Genomic DNA, 12,514 nt, shown 5'->3' with positions numbered 1-12,514 from the left:
ATAAATTGTTAAGTCATTTTTACCGAATACTCGTTCCTCTTAGCTCAGCTAGGTCCTTGGTAACTGTTAGATGCCGTGCAGCTAATAATTTCAATTAGAAGTTAAATATTTCAATATTGATCAGGCATACGTAGTTTAAGGATTTTAGAATAAGACCAAAGAATATTATGAAACAGTTTAGAAAAAGGTTAGGTTGAGATAACAATGACTCATACCTAACCGTAAACCGCCCCTTTCTATTGACAATCATCTATAAGAATCGAAGGATTCACATTCAAATGTAGACAACTGTGACTTCATGTATCAACTTTACTAAAATTACTTCAATGTTCATTGGGGAATATCAAGTTTCATAATCATAAACAACTCCGCAAACGTCGTGTATGGATTACTTCCCCTGCGACTGTATCACATTATTTATACGTAAGGCCATACGTATTTAACAAACGTTAAACGGGTCCTTTGGACAACAACTCAGAATTTGATTTGTTTAAAGTTTGGAAATGGCTAGTGGCTTTCTTATGTTAATTTGAAAATATATCTATATTAAGTGCATGTCAAAAGTGCATATGGATAGGTAAATGCAACACAATCTTAGTAAATTGTAGCTGATGATGTATTATTACATCAATACATGATACATAAACATATTCTTACTAATAAAAAAGTTAACCCCTTTAGTTTTCAGCGACTAGTATTTGCTTATTTCGGTATGAACAATGCATACACGACGTCAATGCCCCCACGGCAAACCCATAACCGACGTTAGCAGCGGCCTATGGGCCAAATATCTCGTCCTGGTTCGGTTTTTATAAATTCTATTTCTTGGAAAAGCACACAACGTTTGCATGCACATCAAGGAAAACGTCAGTTATAATTGTTTTGTCGCAATTCTCTTAATTACTCTCACATATCCTTAATATACGGAAAATATTGATCTTCCGTAATAATTTGATTATTTTTTATTCAAAATGATGTTTTTACTAATTAATATCATAAGCACACACGTACCACCTGTAAATACAAACACAAAGTTACGACCCGGGGTTTACGGCTTCATGCTTCTTATGCGAAAGCCGAATTCCAGCGAAATTGTGCAAAACTGTTCCCTATGAACAATGGATACTACAGCCATGGTTATTTGTGTTTATAGTTAAGTTAATTATCAAAGAAATACTTAGATACAATACACACATTCGATTTTAAGTTCCGTTTCCTAAACCTGTCCATTTATGGCCTGCTTTAAACCATATAAGCATCCGCGGACAAGCCCCTCTAAGCCTATGATCCTCTCTCTAGGAAAACGGGGTTTAATGAATGTGCGTAAAGAGTCGAAGATTATCTTTTGCATTCCACACAGGCTAATCAGGGACGGCACTTTCAGCTGTAGTGGTATGTTCTGTTTAAAGAAAGTCTCTTCTTAGCGAATATTCGGTTAAGACCACACGGGCTAAACTGAGAAGATATTTTACACACATGCAATGCATTAAGCACCGTTTTCCCAGAGCCGATTCTCGTATATCCTTTATCTCTACCGACCGTTCTGACCCGTTGAGCCCCTCAGTTATTAGATTGTATGAATATGTTATCGACCCTCATTGTGTGGTTCGTGTCATCTAAGTAGTAATACCGACACGTGTTCCTTTATATGGACGCCTGATTTAGTAACTGTGAAAGATAAGTAAATAAGAATTCACAAAACTGAGACCAGTTTTACTCGACCATAGGTTTCAAACATGTCTATCAAAATTGTCGGTGAGTTGAAATTTGCAATCTATTAAAGTCTTTTATTTAATTAAGTTCATTTATACATGAAGCACTTATTTCAAATGTGTTTATTATTCGTATTTAATTATGTTGGTTGTGGATGATAAAACCCAGAACTCTGGAAATTATAAGTCAACGTTTGAAATCATTGCATGAGGGTTTACATAATTGTCAATTAAGTAACGTAATGAACAATTACATTTACCGCTACATTGCTCCATGCTTTTGAGGTCTAGACGACAGTTGTAATATAAAAGCAGGTTGGTCTGGAAGGGATTTTCATGTGAGAGTCTGTCTATCCTTGGTTTCGTACATAAGTTTACTATCATGATCGTACGTGTACCTCCTTTTCTGCCTGTACTAAAACCAGATTAGTTGTTATTACTGCAATTAGTTAAACGGATCCCGCCGTCCCCATATTTGCATTTAAAATGATGAAATTCAATTTTCTTCTTCTCGAATAAATGATGCAATTAAAAAGTTCTTTTGTTTAATTTGCTTTCCGTTAATTTGTCGCAGCGTTTATTTAGATAAGTAAATGTTTTGTAAATATGTTTAAAACTTTGTTCCTTTCACAATTGACATTGTACTGTTTTCATTGTGTGTTGTTGACGATGTACATTGTACAAGTCAAAATAATCTGTCTGTCTGTCTGTCTGTCTGTCTGTCTGTCTGTCTGTCTGTCTGTCTGTCTGTCTGTCTGTCTGTCTGTCTGTCTGTCTGTCTGTCTGTCTGTCTGTCTGTCTGTCTGTCTGTCTGTCTGTCTGTCTGTCTGTCTGTCCGTCCGTCCGTCCGTCCGTCCGTCCGTCCGTCCGTCCGTCCGTCCGTCCGTCCGTCCGTCCGCCCGTCCGTCTGTCTGTTTATATCAGTTTTCATCAGTGCGTATTATAATGACATACTGGTATACAATAATTAGCAGTTATTCATGTTGGACCGGTTTGAGATTGCTTTCATACAGCATCAAAATAATCACGAAATGTTCACAATATACTCTAAGTGGGGGGCGTTCAATATATTGTATTATCCTCGTAAATAAGTGTGTGAGGGTCGAGGGCATCCCATTTCACACCGTACATTGTTTACAAAATTACAATATTACAAACAATATTTGCTTAACAAAAAGTTGACAATAAACTTCTACATAGTTCCCTATCACAGCTACTGCAAATGAGCAAACACTAGTTCCCTATCTTTACTTTGAAATTAAATTGTTAATTTTATTTAGTGCATGGTTATGCAAGATAATATATGATTTTTTAGCTGCTTTAAGAGTGGGTCTAGTTTTGTTTGTTTTTTACAAGTTTTAATAAGCATTTTGATCAAAACAAATATTAAGTTAAAGGGTCCATTTTTAATTGCATGTCCCAATATAAACGAAGGAATATTTAGAAAGTTAAAAAAAAATATTACACCCTGAAAACTATTTTTATTAACGGATTGACATGCTTACACTCTAATATTATATGTTGTGTAGTTTCATATAGTTTGACAAAAAATATGCAGCTGGCTATGGTGGTAAATCCAATTTTAAATAAGAAAGAGTTTGAACCTATCCTTTAATGAACAATTTTATATTGAAACCACTGTAAATTTGTATCTCATGTGTATAAAAAGACACATTAAAATATGTCGCCATTCTGTTGTTTTCATAAAATTAAAAATATGCGACCATTTATTTCATACATACTGGCGAGGACTCAGTTTTTTTGTAATTATATCATAAATTGATTTTGTACCATTTGTATTTACTTAGATAGACCGTATGCTTGTGGGAATAAACGGCTTCTTAAAGCAATTATCAGTTCCTCAGCTTCTTATATCGTTTAACTGCATTAATATGTTTTGGAAATATAAGTAGTTTGGTTTGAAGTTATATTCTTGGCAAAAATCATGAAAACTGTAAATGGCTAAAAGCTCAGCATTGTGCATCGTGTCCCCAACAAAGTAAATGCCGTTGTAAAACCACATTTTAAAGCCATTGTGTATATTTGTGTTTTGCTTGTAAGTCTATTTGGATTTTATCGCCGTTTTCAACAATTGTTCCGTTCTGTCACCTTTTAACACTTTTCACTGGGTAAAATGCTTTAACAGCAATCAGTTTTCATACGAATGCCAGTATTTGACAATACCCGTAATTGCATCAGAGCTAGGGGATGAATTGTCGCACATATTTTCACGCTATTGCCTATGCTTATCCTCCATCCCCGTCACTCCTTCCGCCACCCACTTCCCTCATTCCCATAACACTCAAATGATGTTCTTTTGCGCGTTCTAGCCGTCCTCGCGTGTCTGTACGTGTCGTCTGCAACGAGCATCAGACGACAACTGACATCCGGGATCTGCGACAAAATTTGTGACGACGAAGTGCACGAGGCGGGATTCTGCGGAACAGACGGCGTTTTCTACAGTAAGTACCATGGGTCCTTGTAGAAAAAAATGTTGTAGTTTTCCGTGGCTTTAATGATATACCGGTTGTATTATTATTTGTATTGTTGCCGCTTCTGCTGAAGATAAGAGTAGAATGATAACAGTGGGTAAGAAAAGAGGAAATATGATATTGATCTGGACGATTATACGAATGATGACAAGTGTGAAGATGATTAGATTATTATGTTTTTATGATGAAGATGGTGATAAGAAGCAGCAGGAGGATAAGCAAAAGGTAGATAAAGAGGAGGCAAATATTGACATGAGCCTCATTCTAGCTATCTGCACTGGTTAACCGATTTATGCCTAGTGGACTCTACCATCCTTCTGAATTGGATCAATTTATTTCCAAAATTAGGGAAGTCTAGTATATTTATTGCTATATTTCGAATATTTTTACAGAAATTCCTTCAAGCAAACAGCGCAGACCCTGATGAGACGCCGCATCGTGCGGCGTCTCATCTGGGTCTACGATGTTTGCCAAAGCTAGGCATAAATGGGCTTATCATCAACGACACTTGCTTGTATGGAATGTATCGTTTGGAGAAAGTATATTCCAACCGAATATCCAGTTAAGGCGGAAAGTGTCGTCCCTGATGAGCCTGTGCGTGCTTGCGTATGCTTAACTGGGACGACACTTAACATACACGTATTAAGCACTGTTTCCCGAAAATGGGGCTAAAATGTTGATGTTTTATACAACTTTGTATACACTGATTCTACTACAGGACATCATTGCGAGTTCGAACAAGCAGCCTGTAAGGCGCACATTGACGGCGATAGGCTGGCGGTGTCAAATCTTGGTCCTTGCGTAGACGATGCCACGCCTTGCGATAAGGTTTTGGAGGTAGGCTTTATTACTTGCTGAAACAGATGCTGTTGCTGCTGGTTCTCTTTGTGATTATGATTTTGATGATGATTATGTTTATGCCGATATTAATATGAATATGATGAATATGATGATGATGATGGTGATGATGAAAATGATGACGATGAATTGGCATAATATTATCATCTGATTACGATGACAATGATGTGCATGATGTATGTTTCTTTCAGGCCCAATGTGCAAGCCCTAACCATCAAGGGTCTTCTCCATTTGCGGGAGCTCCGGGAGCACACATTCCCACTGACTTTCTCAAGGACGCAATTTGCGCTTCCAACCATGTGACATATCGTAAGTGGTGATCATCGAACGTTCATTTCTTATAACGCTTCTACCATTGTATAGCATGCAAATGCATCATTCCATGCACTTATTGAAAATAAATGTTTCGGATGCATTCTTATTATAAAAATAACACGGTACTGTACATAAAAACGAAATGTCAAGGGACATTTTTCAAAAATTTGGTCTGGAAAAATAATTCCGAACAATAGATTTTTTAACATTGTAATGTTGTATATCTATCAGTAGACACAATATGTATGTGTCTGATATGCTTGTTTGAAAGCGAAGGAAAACATTTTTATATGTGTGTGTAAATGTACAGTTCCATATGGCATTTTGTCTCTAAAATTGCATACATTTTTAAATCATACCTAATACTCGTTTTTCTAGGTCGTGGGTAACAGTTAAAAGCCGTGAAGCAAATAACATCAATAAGAAGTTATTTAAACCTTGCACAAGCGCACGAATATTAAGGTTTTTATAACCAAATAAGTATTTTGTAACTGTGCAAAACGGTTAGGTTTATATAACAATTTCCCACAGACCTAACCCGTAAAACTGCCCCTTCCCAAGGAAAAGGGTGTTCAAGAACTGGATATATTCTAATTAAACTCAACAAGCGATTTCAATTGTTGCTTAATGTATCCTTTTATAAAGAAGTAATAATGTTCATGGAGGGAATATCAAATTGTATCATCTCAAACGAACGAATACTCTTGTATGGATAACCTCCCCTGCGATTATATTACAGTTCGTTAGGCAGGGCTACCACACAAACGTGAATCAGTTCCTTAGGGCAACAACCCCGAGTTTGAAAATGGCGAAGAGCTTTCTAAAATTAACTTGAACATATTTCTTATTAAAGAAAAAAGATTCAAATCTGCATCACAAGTACACATAAATAAGTTAATCCCGGCAACATTTTAGTAAACTGTAGCTGATGGTGTCTTGTCAACTCGGTCCTGTAATTAAGAAGTATCTTCCTATAATTAAGTTGCTTACCCCTTTTGTTTTCAGCAACTATTTGCTTCTTCCGGTATGCGCAGTGCATGCAGAGCATCAACTCTCCCACGGCTGACCCTATCACCCTCGTGAGCAGCGGCCAGTGTACCAGGGATCTCACCAATGCTACCCTGGTTCGTAGTTTGAATAGAATCAGTATCCCGCGTATTGTTTAGTTCTTTTGAAACGCTCTGATCCTTTCTAATCAAATATCTGACGACACAATACGTCTATGATAGGCCGACATTCTTGGAAAGTGCCTAATAACTATGCAGTATCATCAGTGATAACTTGAGTTTAATAAATGTATTATTGCGATTCTCTTGATATCTCTCCGTAATTTAAGGAACGTATTGAAAGTGAGAGAAGTAAATAACACGAGACCGAGGCAAGAGGGTAAATGGTGTAGGCCTTCTCTTATTTTTTAAGTGAGAACGAATGTCTGTGAAATCTTAATATAAAGCAGTGACTGATACCGCACACTCGTTAAATCATCCAAAATACTTGTATGTTACCCAGGTCAACTGCACCCAGTACTTGCAGACCAGTGCCAATCCCGGTCTCGCGGTGGAGGTCGACCCAAATGTTGTTCCACGCTTCACGTGCCCCAGGCTTTATAAGCCCGTTTGCTCGCAGGATGATCGAACCTTTCCCAATGAATGTGAACTCTGCCGTTTCGAGCTTCTCATCCATGCGATCAGTGAGTTGAGTTTGACGCGTATCAAAACATAAATAAGTTGTAATAATTATTCTGTGAAAATAGCGTATTTGTACCAAGATATATTTTTTTCTGGAAAACAGCAGATATCCGTTTAAAGTACACCTTAAACAAGCCATGCGTCGTGCTGCAATGTATACGTTTAGAAATAAACAGAACAAGTATCATTAAACTGGAAATTCAATTAATTATTTGAGAATATGTGAATTGCGTGTTTTTCCGTGGATTAACGCGACGAACTTTATAACGGCAGTGGAAAATATTGTCGGTATTATTTAACGTCATGACGTAATTATTCCCGCGAAATTCTCCAGTTTTACTTTTGGAAATCTAAACAAAAAGTAGACAATCATTAAATTAACAGAAAATGCCCTCGTCCGTGCAGATTATCGATTATATCTACACGTTACCAAATAAGATATAGAGGATATTTATTGGATTTGGTGGAATCTCGATTTTAATTGACGAGTGATCATACAAAAATATATGATAAAGAGTGAATTAAAATCTATATAACACCAAATCCAACCAATTGTCTTTTTATTTTATGCTCGCAAATGATCATGTTTGTATTTCTGCTGAACTAATGACGTCGTGATGTCAAGAAAACGACGTCATGTCACAGAATAACAGTGAAAATAATCGATAATTTTCACTGTTTATTTTTTTCACTGTTTCAAACAGTTAATTATCAGTTTTAATTCACTGATATTTCTGTATTAACAATGGGAAACTTAAAATAAAAATATTTATATATCTGGCAACTGATAGATAAATTCGATAACTTACCTGCTTACCAGAACAATCAAACATCGACTAGTTGTCTTAACTACAGTGATCGATCAAACCGAGCATAAAATTAACTAGTCCTAATTGTTCAACTTTCGTTCTGTTTCAGCCGTCGACAAACCCACATTAACAGCTCTCCCCGGACCCTGCCAGATGGATAATATCTTCGGATAAGTTGCACGAACATATTTATTCGACGGGTGTACGAGTACAAGTACGGAGTAAAATAAATGATAATAACACCATCTTTGAGTTTATTTTGTTGTTTTAATTATTAAATACTAACCTACAAAAATTAAAGGATATGAATTTCATTATGTTTTAATACATGTTTAAGATTTTAGTATAAGAAACTAAAGAACTAACCAACTATGATATTTGCCCTCAGGAAATATCCATTAAGTGCCTATGACTTTTTAATTTAATATGTGTTTATTTTGTCTCTTTAGTTTTTTTCTTCCTATCTTTCCTTTTACGTTAAGATTTAAAGAGATGCAAATTTTGGTTCAGGCACACGACAAACATGCATGAAATTACAAAAGTAAAAAAAAATCTTATTGAATGAAATTAACGAAAAAAAGCAATACAACACTCAAACTGAAAGTAATATATAAAATACCAATTACCAATCGGTCCGGAAACGCGCTTAAACAAAGACGACTCAATTCGATTCAAGCACTTAACAAGACGCCACAGTTCTCACTCGTAGTCGGATAGGACGTTGTGGATGTTCACCCAGGACCACGTGGCCCAGCATCCTCTTCCGCAGCAGGAGCTAAGTACGCCGCTCCAGGCCGCTTTCATAGCCGCCCGGATAAGCAGCGCGTTGCGGATCGGCTTAGCCGGTCGCTTCCGGCGCTCGATGGGGTATATGTTGACAAACGACGGCACGAACGGGTCGCCGTCTGCATATGTTCGGCCGTCGTTCTTCCTGAGCTCGTACTTCCGGTTTCGACGGCGGCGCTGCCGCTTGACTGCCTGGATTTGTCCCATCAGAGCGTCGAGCTCGACGCACTTCCGGTGAATTTCCTCTTCGATAGATTTTCTTTCGTTTCTAAGTGCACTTTTACAGCCCTCAGCACTCAGCTCATGGTCACATGAATTGGACATTTCACCGATATCGTGTATCTCGAGTACTGGTTCCGGTTGCTGGCTGAGACTTTCGTCATAAATAATTTCGTCGCGGGGACTCGGGGGAATCGGATCCAGGGGCGCTATGACATCCGTAAAAGAGAATTCCTTCGTCATCCAGTCGAACTCAAGCAACGACTCTGTGATTTGCGCATTATCCATACGGGATGTAGTTGGTATAGGTTCATCTTTAACATTGTCGGTTTCAACTTCGGGATGAGTGCTTGATAAAACAAACTGACGGCGTTCCTCTGAGACCGCTTTGTGCTTCTTTATGTGTTTTTCTCTTCGTTCAAGAGATGTGCTACTACGGCTGAACAATTTTGGTTTTGGAGGTCTCGTATGGGAGCGTTTACCATGCCTTTTGTAGCTCTTCGACTTGAAATCGCTCCTTTGCACCTTATATTTTTCACCATGTTTGGACGCGGAGAGAGAATCGTTCTCTCCGCCGCTATGGCTCCCTTGTTTCGATTCAAAGTTATCATCTTTTGTCGAAAATTCATCTAAATGCTCATCACGGTACGATTTATCATTTTGAGTATTTGTGTTTTCCAGGTTTTTATTGATGTCGTAGTTTTCTCTGTGTAGATGACGATCTTCTTCCGCTCCATGTCCGGTATTATCCTCGAGATTTGGTGATATTGTTACAGTTATGCAGTCCCTCGATTTCATGTTATGTCTGAAACATAAATTGTATATTTATATTTAAAAACGTTTTCCATCTTGACCCTATAAAAATGCCACATATTTGTAATGATGCGAAAGCAACCATCCAACCAACATAAATGGATATTAATAATAAAACTGTTGTTTTCCTATATTTTATAGACTGTCACTTAATTCTGTAATCTTTCGTTAACGCAGGTCATGAGTAATTTTCTGAAAATTAAAATAATAATAATAATTATTTTATTGGGCAAAATATTTTTTATTAGAGCTATTCTAGAAATGTACTTGACTTCGTCGAGTATTAATATCGAAAAAACATCCCACGCGAGTGAGTAAAATTATGTATTGTAACGTTAAACTCGCCGATTTTGTTAAGATAAATACATATTGTTGTTCAACGATATCATAAACAACTCTAAAATATAGAAATTTTCTTGCGCCATAAACTAAAAATATCATTTGATCATCAGATCATTCTTAATCCCTGCCGTTTCTTGTCGAAAACATGATCGACAACATGTATTATTCACCATTTGCTACAAATAAGAATAACTAATATTATTAAAAAACAAGATTAACCTTAAATTCCATTTCAAATAAATTATACATATCCGTCAAGTTGGTGTTGTTTTCTGTTGTTATTCAGGATGTGACGTCTAAGCAGGAAATGACGTAGTTTTGATGCGTTTGCTCGCAATTGAACGTAAAAATAAAGCGTTCTTTTGTTGATGTGTCGTGTTACGTCACGAAAATTTAGCGTAAAATGCAGGGGGCAATTACGATGACGGCCAGCATATATTGTTTCTTCTTTTCCTTTCTTCTTCTTCTTCTACTTCTTCTACTACTTACTTCTTCTTCTTCTTCTTCTTCTTCTTCTTATCCCCCTCCTCCTTGTCCCCCCATACTCCTCCTCCTTCTTCTTCTTCTTCTTTTAATTTTATTTTTCTTATTATGATTAATATTATATACTGCTTAACTGTTTTTTGAAGGTCTTTTTGTTCTAGCAACTTTTGTTATTAACGAATAATGTTTCAAAGCGCGCTTTGCATTAAAGGGATATTTTCACGCTTTGGTAAATTGACAAAATTGAAAAAAGTTGTTTCAGATTCGTAAGTTTTCGTTTTAGTTATGATATTTGTGAGGAAACAGTAATACTGAACATTAACCATGCTCTAATATAGCCATTATATGCATCTTTTGACGATTTTAAAACCTAAAAATTATAAAGCGTTGCAACGCGAAACGATTGAATAATTTGGAGAGTTCTGTTTTTGTCGTTAAATTTTGTGAAACTACGAAGATTGCTTATATAAGGTATAAAATACGTCAAATATGTGTACTCGGCGGAATAGCTCAGTAGGCTTAAGCGTTTTTACTTCAGGACTCTGGCAGGACTCCAGGGGTCACTGGTTCGAAACCTGCTCCGGGCAATGTTCTTTTCCTTTTTTTAATTTTTTTCTTGATTTTTTACTGGAGCTTTTATGATCCAATGTTTACATTTATCAATATAAAGCATTTAATGAATAAGTTAAAAAAATGCCAAAATCTGTGAAAAGGCCCCTTTAATGTGTAAACATTTATAAAAAAGTGTATATCTCCAGCCATTGCGTTTCGTACGATTTTTTTTTAAACATAACACATTATCATCTAAATACAAATTACCATTAAACATATTTTATTAATGAGCGTTTTGCGGATTTGTGTAATTATTCTGCCTATAACGTAAACGTTGAAATAAATTACAGACATATTTATTCGCCACTGTACGTAGATCGATAGTGTCATAGTAACCCGCTGTTTAAGCCAAGCGGCTTATCAGGGCATGCCTAATCATCTTCGGTTTTCATCCTAATTTAGACATCGCTACTGTATCGACAATGTTTCCGCACCAGCAAAACAGGTAAACATGAGAGAAGCGACTCTAAAATACACTACATAACTAGTGGTTTACAACTGTTGAATGGGGTTAATAATATTCTCAACAATTGGTCATCCTTATCAGCAACGGTAATAAATAATCACTTAACACCATATAATCACACATGCATAAAGAATTTACCATCTGCAGGTAAAGAACCTGTTCATAGAATATAGTTTTATCCTAAGAATATAATTTAATAAAATTAATGTTAAAAACCCTGTTTAGGCATTAATTGATTCTTAGTTGTAATACTATCTTTTCTTGTAATTTACATTATCTTGTAGTTTACATAATTTAATAAATGTTAAAAGCCTTCATCCTAAGAATATAATTTAATAAATGTTACAAGCCCTGTTTAAGCATTTATTGATTCTTAGTTTTAATACTATCTTTTCTTGTAATTTTTATAGCGTATATATGTTCTGAACCTAATAACGGCAGTATATGCTACATATATGTGTTTTTACGCATAAATTTCGTCTTTAGATAAAAAATAATTAATAACATTAAAACATTTCCATCAAATCCTGAAGCTTTGCAATTAAGAACACAACAATAAAACACCATAATTACAGAGGAATGTATGAAGGTCAGTGATAAACTGATATGTATAGCTCGCTAAGAAAATCTATGTTTACCTGTGTTTTCATTCACTGGCGTTATCTTGTCGATACAGTGTATAGCTTAACATGGTTATGTTTAACAATTTAATCCACTTCAACAAGTGGCCGTTTAGCTCAGTTGGCAGAGCGTCGTGCTAATAACGCGAATGTCGTGGGTTCGATCCCCCCAATGGCCATATTTATTATTTTGGTTCTTTTTGAATGGCATTAGTTAACAGGACCAAATAACTAATAGGACGCATATTTCAAGCTTCAAATTGTCATAACTAAGTTTTAAAGTCATCTACAGTTCTTGA

The 12,514-nt window shown here is 36.2% G+C and overlaps 2 protein-coding genes and 1 non-coding gene across 3 annotated transcripts; 2 read left to right on the top strand and 1 right to left on the bottom strand.

Moving 5' to 3' along the window:
- Nucleotides 1–1,587: 1,587 nt before the first annotated feature.
- LOC127868454 (ovomucoid-like) lies at nucleotides 1,588–8,119 on the top strand. Its single transcript, XM_052410256.1, has 7 exons — nucleotides 1,588–1,755; nucleotides 4,043–4,174; nucleotides 4,923–5,041; nucleotides 5,254–5,371; nucleotides 6,383–6,501; nucleotides 6,887–7,067; nucleotides 7,984–8,119. Exons 1-7 carry the CDS (start codon nucleotides 1,737–1,739, stop codon nucleotides 8,046–8,048), a joined length of 753 nt encoding a protein of 250 aa, XP_052266216.1. The 5' UTR covers nucleotides 1,588–1,736; the 3' UTR covers nucleotides 8,049–8,119.
- A 2-nt stretch (nucleotides 8,120–8,121) lies between these two features.
- Nucleotides 8,122–10,377, bottom strand: LOC127868450 (uncharacterized). Its single transcript, XM_052410243.1, has 2 exons — nucleotides 10,254–10,377; nucleotides 8,122–9,684 (listed from the first exon to the last, which is right to left on the bottom strand). Exon 2 carries the CDS (start codon nucleotides 9,675–9,677, stop codon nucleotides 8,574–8,576), a length of 1,104 nt encoding a protein of 367 aa, XP_052266203.1. The 5' UTR covers nucleotides 9,678–9,684; nucleotides 10,254–10,377; the 3' UTR covers nucleotides 8,122–8,573.
- A 1,944-nt stretch (nucleotides 10,378–12,321) lies between these two features.
- On the top strand, nucleotides 12,322–12,394 carry Trnai-aau (transfer RNA isoleucine (anticodon AAU)). The gene has a single exon. It is a non-coding gene; the product is annotated as a tRNA-Ile (tRNA).
- The last annotated feature ends 120 nt before the right edge of the window (nucleotides 12,395–12,514 follow it).

This window comes from Dreissena polymorpha, chromosome 2 (assembly GCF_020536995.1).
Source record: "Dreissena polymorpha isolate Duluth1 chromosome 2, UMN_Dpol_1.0, whole genome shotgun sequence".
In the NCBI taxonomy this organism is placed as follows: Eukaryota; Metazoa; Mollusca; class Bivalvia; order Myida; family Dreissenidae; genus Dreissena; species Dreissena polymorpha.
The sequence above is the reverse complement of the archived record's forward strand: the minus strand, read 5'-3'. Positions and strand labels throughout refer to the sequence as shown.

Excerpts from the sequence above, each read along its gene's own strand:
- LOC127868454 (XM_052410256.1), top strand. Across the intron at positions 5,042-5,253 it reads CTTGCGATAAGGTTTTGGAG|GCCCAATGTGCAAGCCCTAA; the intron begins GTAGGCTTTATT and ends TGTTTCTTTCAG. Across the intron at positions 5,372-6,382 it reads TTCCAACCATGTGACATATC|CAACTATTTGCTTCTTCCGG; the intron begins GTAAGTGGTGAT and ends TTTTGTTTTCAG.
- LOC127868450 (XM_052410243.1), bottom strand. The coding sequence starts at position 9,677 with ATGAAATCGAGGGACTGCATAACTGTAACAATATCACCAAATCTCGAG.